The sequence below is a fragment of the Sander vitreus genome, chromosome 20 (genome assembly GCF_031162955.1).
Source record: "Sander vitreus isolate 19-12246 chromosome 20, sanVit1, whole genome shotgun sequence".
Lineage (NCBI taxonomy): Eukaryota > Metazoa > Chordata > Actinopteri > Perciformes > Percidae > Sander > Sander vitreus.
The window spans coordinates 18,323,470-18,332,181 of NC_135874.1; the positions used below are offsets into that span (position 1 = coordinate 18,323,470).

The following is an 8,712-nucleotide window of genomic DNA, read 5'->3' on the forward strand; positions in this document are numbered from 1 at the left end:
TATCTTTCTCCCTGTCTTGTTACATTGGCATTGTGGGTCAGGCCGGTCCAGTGGCTGAATGTACATTTAGTACTGCAAAGTATAATTCTAGGATACTTGTACCTTGAGTATTTACTTGATTATTTCCATTTTATTCTACTTTATAGGCCTACTTCTATTTTCCTTCATTTAAAGGGAATATTGTACTTTTAACTCAACTACAAGTGGCATGGTTACTTAATTTACTGATTAAGATTTCACATAAAGAAACTCATGGTCATCAATAAACATAAAATATGATGCATTGTTTTAGATAAATGCTATTTCCACTACAATTATAATGATCATGATCAGCAATGATAATACAATAACACTCACAGAGGCCATTTTTCTGCAATTTGACTTTTGCTGATAATACTTCTGTACCATTCCCTATTTTGAATGCAAGGCTTTTAACTTGCTTTAATTCCACTTTTACTAAAGTAAAGAATCCAGACACGTCCTCTACCACTGGGCTGTTTAACAGTATGTGAGTAAAAAGATCTGTTCCTAAATAAGTTATTTACACATTGCAAACACCAGGTGGCAGCCTAACTTAGTCCACGTGTGCTGCAGTGAGGCTGTGGTTGCATTCAAGGATGTGGCTCCCCAACTAATCATGTTAGTATTTCACATAATGTACTCACTACATTTTAACATATGTAAAGTATGACCCTACCATGTTATCCATGGAGCCATATGATGTAAACCTCACACTTTCATCAGCAAACATTGTAGTAGTGTAAGAAACTTTGGAGGAAATGAAACGACAAGTGATAACATCATCGGTGGAAGCTTGATATAATGCATGCATTGCTAGATATAGCTCTTTGGTTTGTGAAATGCTGTTAGCAGATAAAGCTGGCACCCTGCTGCTCACACTCTTGTAGTATTTTAGGAAGGGGGGTGTAAGAATACGGTGTGTTACATCCCTGGGGAGCAATAACATTTGTGTGAATTATTCACGTTGTCTTTCTCATCTGCATGACTTTTCACTGTGCTCCGGGTGACTAGTTCTACTTTTACAGATTGTATTTTTTTTTTTTAGATGGGTGGAGAAGGTCAGGGTTAGGGGGTCCCTGTGTCTCAGAGGTCGTGGGGAAAAGGAGGACGCCCCCTTGTATAGCACATGGGGACAATTCCACACACAGTCCCCGATAAACCATCCAAATTCCTACACTGCATTGTGTCTTGTACTCTTCAGGCAGCTGAGTGGGTGTTGTAGACACGAGGACGATGCAGAGGTGGATCCCAACCCCCGGCCCCCACTTTTTACCATCCTCACACATATGCTATTACAACAATAAAGGACAAAAGCGGGTACTTGAAGTTAAGCTGGAAGATGACTTGGGGTGCAGGCTATTGTTGGTGTTAAGCATTGTTACCCCAACAGTGTCCCTGCTGAGGAAAAGATCTCCAAGTGTTAATGATGGAACAGAAGAGAGGAGAGGGAGGAGGAGGAGGGCCTCATCTGAATATTATGGCACCCGTTTTTTCTTTCTTCTCTTTGGCAGGGATGAAATACTCCCAACATAGCAGCTTGAGGGTTGGTCCGCAGTGTAATTATGGGATGTGAAGTTACAGGATCTACAGGCTATGATCATTGCTCTGTGGGTGAAACATCTCCAAAATCACATTGGTGAAGCTTAAAGTTAGCTAGAATATCTCTCTTTTTGAACTTATTTTAGATTCTAAGTAAAATATGGGTTTACCTGGCCATTGGTAGGTCAAAATCACTGTTATGCAAGTCACAAGTAAGTCTTGAGTCTTAACTTTGAAATTCTGAGTCAAGTCCTAAGTCAAGACTGGTAAGTCCTCAATCAAGTCCAAGTCCTAAAACTTTGTGTTTCAATTGAGATTGAAAGATTAAGAAAATAAAAATGTAAGAACTTTATAAATTCATTGCAACTTGTCAGACTTTATCTGCTAAAAGAGATCTTGCAATAAGATCAAAAGCTACTGTATGGACTTTGTGGTTAGACTGTTTAGTCCACTGCTGTTTTCAAGCTCATAAAAAACTTTAAATCATCAAAACATGGACAAGAAGGCCTGAAAGTGTTCAGGAAAATGGAAATTCAAACACCTGCAATATCATGGCAAGTAGGTAAACTGCTCAGGAAGATAGTGTGATATGATCAAACTACTGAACGGGGGGACAGTTTTGTCAAATTTGGTTGGTCGAATCCTAAACAAGTCATTTTGTGTGTCTGCTAGTGTAAATGCACCTTTCCCTCCTGGTCGTGCAACGTGATTGGCTGCTGTGGAATTGACTCAAAGTATATTTGTTTTCATGAAAATAGAGGTATGATTCCCCTGCGCACTTAAAAAAACAAAACATTTTTGTTTTTGTTTTTTCGGTCTTGGGCAGAATATTAAGTAATTCTAAGTCAACCACAAGATTTGAGACTCGACCCTCTCGTCTGTGTCTACTATGATATTGATTGATACTGCCTTTAGTTCACTTTAAACACGCACCACAGATGAAGAGGCCCCATAATCAGGGGAATGACCTCAGACCTGTCACTGACAACAGATACCCATCACTAATCAGTGTCATTACCTTGGCTTGAAAATGACCAGAGATACTGTTTTTTTTTTATCTTTGTCCACTGAGATGCTTAATCAAGGAGAAGGCGTGCATGCTATAGACCCACGGATCAATATGTTAGACGGGAGGAGGTCGAGGACCACGGGTGGTATATGATTTTGACCTGGTGGTGTCTGCTCATGAGACGTTGAAGAACTTTGACCTTTTGCTCACCAGTGAGGATAAAGGGCTTGTTCACGCCAGACAATAAATAGACAAATCATGTGTCTACTTAATCATTTCCTTGTTCAATATGGTCGTATCATGGTTTAACTTATTTCATGTTTTAGGTCATTGAGTGCATATGGATTTTACAAGGGTGGTCTTTTCTTTCTCTGGCAGAGCTGTTATTATGGCCTGTAAACAAGAATTTAAGACCCAATGGAGTAGTGTTTGTTTAAGACATTAGCTTAGTTGCTTTCTCAAACTGTAAAGAAGATAACTCACTTCACCACCACCTGCAGACAGCTGAGTCGCCACTGTTTGCGTACTTGTTGTGCTCTTTTGTGTTAAAATGCAGGTCATTCAAAGATGCACTCCACCCTTTCACATAGGAAATCTTTTGTAGCTTAGAATCGAATACACCAAGATACTGAATATGGAAATGAGGAGAACTATCTGCATTGAATTCCTATCTATTGTAATACAAATTAGATTCATACTATAAATCAACAACTTTTTACACCAATGCAACGTCAAGAAACTCTCTTTATAGCTGCTTTGTCTTCCTTTCCAAATAAGTGCCTACAGTTGGTTATTATCAGTAATAATTGACACATTAAAAAAGAACTGTTGGAAAACGGGGGATTGGATGGATTCTAACAGGATTAAGGAAAAGAGGATCATCTTAAAACTAATGTTTGGCCTCAAGGTTGAGACATGTTAGCTTTCCCTGTCCTGATGAGTGTATTGTAGTCATGAGAGATAAGCAGAGGTGGTCTTGCTAGTTTCTCCATGTTTTCCACTACAGGTGTTTACATCTAAAAAAACTTGACCGGCCAGGCTAGCAGAGTCGGCAGGAGGTTAGCAGGAGGCTGAGGCGGCAGGAGACTGGAAAGTTGATTTCCCAAATTCTGATGAGCGACTCATAGCCACATGCCATCACCATCCAATGTCAACCACATACAACTTTGTAGACTATCTCCAATGCATTATGCTGTTACGGTAACATATTAATTCAGTATCATGTGTTATTCATGCTGGGATGCAGTGGTGGGAGATGGATCCTTAACTTGGGTAAAATAAGCAATACAACAATGTAGAAATACTCCATTAAAAGTAAAAGAATACTCATTGGGCGGAAAAATGGCCCCAGAGAGTATTTTATTATTTTACTCTGGTCATAATTTTTTCACATATCAATAATTGACAAAGTCAAACAGAAAATCCTCACATTTGAGAAGCTAAAGAAAGGACATATTTGAGGTTTTTGATTGAAAAGTGACTTATAGTTGCTGATTGATTTTGTATTCAGTTAATCTATGAATTGTTGCGGCTCTATATCTTTATCGTTATTGCATCATTATCAGTGATGCATTAATGTGACAGAGCTTTTTGACTGCTGAAGCAGGTCAAAGTGGAACTGAATGTTACTTTATATACTGCTGAGTAATTTAATCTATGACAATGCTTCATATTTAGTAAGCTGATATTAAGTTCATCCTTGACTGTAAATTCTAAGAATGCAAAGTGACTAGCAATTAAAGCTGTCAAACTAAATGTAAAGAGTAAAAAGTAAAATATTCTGCTCTTAAATGTAGTAGTTAGTATAAACCAGCATATAATAGTCAAGTAAAGGAGGCACTTGGATGGAAATGGAAATCTCTCAGCTGAAAAAACATGACTGTAACAAAAAAAAACCTCCTTTCTCCTTCTACTTGATTAATACTACTATTAGTACTTTTTTATTCCTAACTTGTATATATTTTAAATATTTGTTCTTGTATTCTATCCTATTTATTATTTAATGTATATTGTATCCTATTATTGCATGTACATTCTGTATGTGTGCTGATATGGGATCAATACAAATCTATCTATCTATCTATTTATCTATCTATCTATCTATCTATCTATCTATCTATCTATCTATCTATCTATCTAGAGCCGATGACCTGTGACCATAATTGGTGTTGTAGACGGGGCGGGGCTGAGCGCCTCCCCCGCCTCTGATGGAAATGAAGGGGCTTACCCGGATCTACCGCTGCAGATATTTCAGGCTCCTCCTACTTTTTTTTATAACAGGATATCTCACTGGCGCGAAAAAACGCACATTGTGGGGCGGAACTTATGCCTGTTGTTTGAGCCCCGGTTTTTTTTTTCTAGTTAAACTGAAACAAAGTAGGCCTATAGATTGCGTCGAAAAAGCGCATCTTTGTATCCAGCAAAAACTCGGTCAGCTTGTATTCGTTTGATCCCCGTGAACCTTGGACTCTTTGCTCTGTGGTTGCCGAGGGATTTTCAATGCCCTGAATTTCGCTGTGGGATTTTTTTTCTTCGGAGAACCGGTGAGTAGTCTTATTCTAGTGTGTTTCCAATGAGGAAATAGAGGGCTGTCTGTGAGTGTTAACTCACGCTGGGACTGTGAAGCAGTCCACTTTTTTTTCTTCGCCTGGTTACATGACTCCTCTGTGGAACAAAGCGTTGCCTACATTTAAGGAAATGAAGCCACGCATGTTACTTTTACGCAGAATAGACTGTTAAGTCTGTAGTTCTCTCGTGTCGAGTCATAACTGACGCCTATATAAATGTATAGGCTACTGTATAGGCCCATACATATCTAGATTATGTAATAACCTTGTATGCCTGGACAGTTTGTCTATCCCTGCAAAGAGAGCATCTGCAAGATGCAATCAATTATGTATGTGGTCCCATTTGTAGAAAGTAGGCTGTTAGAGGGATGTGATATCCTAATGGCCCATTAGATGGACCCTTGAAATGTGATCATAAATCTGATGGGAACTACTTTAAGAAGACCATTGCTAATCACTGTGATATTTCCCCCCCACACCCAGGTCGTGCAGGACGTTGTTCAGAGGCCACTAGTGTCATTTGATCATTTCTGGGAATAAACTCTAGCGGATTTTATTAACTGGGAACATGGCGTTCGACTGTTACCAGCACTATTTTTTCGACGATTTCGACAGAGAGGAGGATTTTTACAAGTCGACCGCACCGAGCGAGGACATATGGAAAAAGTTCGAGCTGCTGCCCACCCCTCCCATGTCTCCCACCCGGACTCTGAGCGGTGGTGCTCTGCACCTCTCGCCGGGAGACAAGCTCAGCTGGCTGTCCAAAGTCCTGGGTCAGGAGGAGGAGTGCGAGGGTCAGATAATCCCAAATACGGAGGAGCTACTCGGCAACCTCAGCTCCATCATCATCCAGGACTGCATGTGGAGTAGTTTCTCTGCCAGCAAGCAGCTGGAGAAGGTCAACGGGAGAGTGCCAGCTGCGGCACAGACAAGTGTCTCTCCGGTGGCCCAGATCTACGTGAGACCGAGCAAGGCGCAGTGCGTCTTTCCCGGTGGACCGATCGCCGCTCCGGCGACTGACTGCGTCGACCCCGCGGCTGTTCTCGCCTACCCGGCAAGCAGCTGCAGGAAGCCGGCGTCGTCTGGCTCCGAGTCTCGCTCTGATTCCTCTGGTAAGGAAGCAGTCATGCTCTATTTTGCCCCACCCTGCCCCAGCCTCAGGATTATATTGCCCTCTAAATGCGTAATTTGGAAAGCTGGGCTGCTGTTGCATAACTGTGGTCTGTGATGCAGAGGGGTTATCAAGTACAACATAGTCAGTCACCCTAAAGCTGGATTTTTACCTTCACTTTTACAAAGTGCCACATTGCTCAGAATATACCCGTGCAATCTTTTTAAAACCGCGCCCCCTTCACTTTGACTTGAATTTCCCTCTTTCAATATCTTCCACTAGCTCTGCATTACAACCAGAGTGCGGTAGAGGGGCGGGGTAGCCGAGTACTGATGATTTATTACTACTACACACACAGCGACAGACCGTGAGAGTTAATCTTTCACATTTCCCAAATCGGGGAGTGCCCCACTGGCAGCAGATCTCCTCATTTAAATAGTCGATGAATGCTCAATGCTAAACGACAAAACGCCTAAATTCCTGCGAGCTTTAGCACGGACTGCTGTTAACAGCTCCTTCTCTGCCCCCCTCAGATCGAAGTAGTAGTGATTTGCATCCTTGGCAATGGAATGCACTTCCTTATAGTCCGTTTAGTTAAAATTTGATTCAGTTTGCCTCTGCTTTTGCAGGAATGTGAAGTACTTGTAAAATGACAGCATTGAAATATCATGCTTTTAAAACATTGTTTTGCTATGTGTATTGATGAGTTGTTCATATGTGATCACAGATGATGAAGAGGAAATTGATGTGGTCACCGTTGAGAGCAAGCAGAACCGGGTGCGGCTGGTAAATGTCAGAAAACCAGTGACCATCACGGTGCGGGCCGACCCATGCCCCAAACGCTTCCATATGTCTGTCCACCGACAGCAGCACAACTATGCTGCCCGCTCCCCAGACAGCGAACCAGAACCTGAGGATGAAGATGAGGACGAGGAGGACGAGGAAGAGCCTCAAAGCAAGCGTACATGCACGGCATCCAGTCAGCAGCTGGGCTCGTCGTCTGGTGCCTCCCAGCCTGGTTCCCCATCAGAGAGTCCTCAAAACTCGGATGCAGAGGACACTGACCGCAGGCGGAACCACAACTTCCTTGAGAGGAAGAGGCGGAACGATCTCCGGTCCCGTTTCCTGGCCCTGCGGGATCAGGTCCCTGGTCTCGACTCGGCCAAGACTCCGAAGGTGGCCATCCTGACCCACGCGGCGGAGTACCTGGCAGACCTGCACACCAGGGAGAAACGGCAGCTCCAGGAGAAGAAACGCCTCAAAACCCGACAACAGCAACTTCTCCGCAGATTATCTGAACTGAAGCGCTCTTGAGACACAAACAGTGTGCTTTCGAAATAAACTGCCTCGTTATTCACTGGCAGGAACTTTGCTCTAAAGTTACCTGTCACTTTTGGAAAGCTACAGTTTTTATATAACATGCTTCATGTAAATAGCTGTGCATTTTGTTTTGGAATACATTCATATTGCTGTGGGGTTCCTATGCATTGACTGTGCTGGCCAATGAACCTGATATGGGGAGGAGGAGCAGTAAGTGTGCTGTGTTTTATTTTTAGTACTGAACATGGGGCAATGGAATTGATTTTATAAATATGACTAAGATATTTCCTGGTATGCTGTGATGGGAAATAATAACGTTTTGTTAATAGTTGATCAGTGTGATCACAGTGTGAATGCCTTTCTGTGTACATATGAGTGAATGAGCCAGTCCCTGGTTTGTTTGGTTTAGATGACTAAACCGAGTGTTTGATGCACAAATTGTTCTGTAAATAATAGCTTATCACTTCTGGAGAAGGAGACAAAATCAAGAGTTGTCAACAAGCTTTGCTCCTCTTTATGATGTGCAACCAGGCATCGAGGATCCTCTATTATTTTGTTAAGAAAATATAGGAAAAATGGGCAGAAAATGAATAAGTAGCACTGCTGTACTTTATATCCACACGTCACTTTGTGATTTCAATGCTTCTCCTGATTTTGGTTAATTTTTAAAGCATGCTAACATCAACAGCATTTAACAACATTAAATTTTTATACCATATTTGCATACAAACCTGAAGTCTTTGTTTTTTTTTATTCAAATGTTACGCAATGCTATACACTGCTAAAAAACAAGTTACTGTATTCCTCTGTGAAAGCCAAACCCCCGGCACTTACAGATAAGTAATTTAATCTTCTCATTAATGAGAAAATTACTTATGTGTAAGTGTCAGAGTTTTTGTTTTCTTTCTTTGTCACTGCCGTGCAGCCGGTACACTGTCTGATTTGGTGCTGTGCAGGCTACTTTATTAATTACTTATAACTCTGTGTCCGTATTCCTCTGTAAAATGAATATCCAGTAACATTTTGACCTTGCCATCAAATTAGTTCTGTGCCCCTCTCAAAATTTTTATCACAGCTTCTATTAGTTTCTGTGGCAACCTTAAGAAACCCTGCACCAAAGTGATCCCTTGATTTAAAGGTTTGAT

At 41.5% G+C, this 8,712-nt stretch overlaps 1 protein-coding gene across 1 annotated transcript; it reads left to right on the forward strand.

Annotated features, from left to right (window-relative positions):
• Positions 1-4,854: 4,854 nt before the first annotated feature.
• Positions 4,855-8,297, forward strand: LOC144535369 (protein L-Myc-1b-like). The gene is made up of 3 exons (XM_078277806.1): positions 4,855-5,112; positions 5,620-6,248; positions 6,975-8,297. Exons 2-3 carry the CDS (start codon positions 5,705-5,707, stop codon positions 7,559-7,561), a joined length of 1,131 nt encoding a protein of 376 aa, XP_078133932.1. The 5' UTR covers positions 4,855-5,112; positions 5,620-5,704; the 3' UTR covers positions 7,562-8,297.
• Positions 8,298-8,712: the final 415 nt, after the last annotated feature.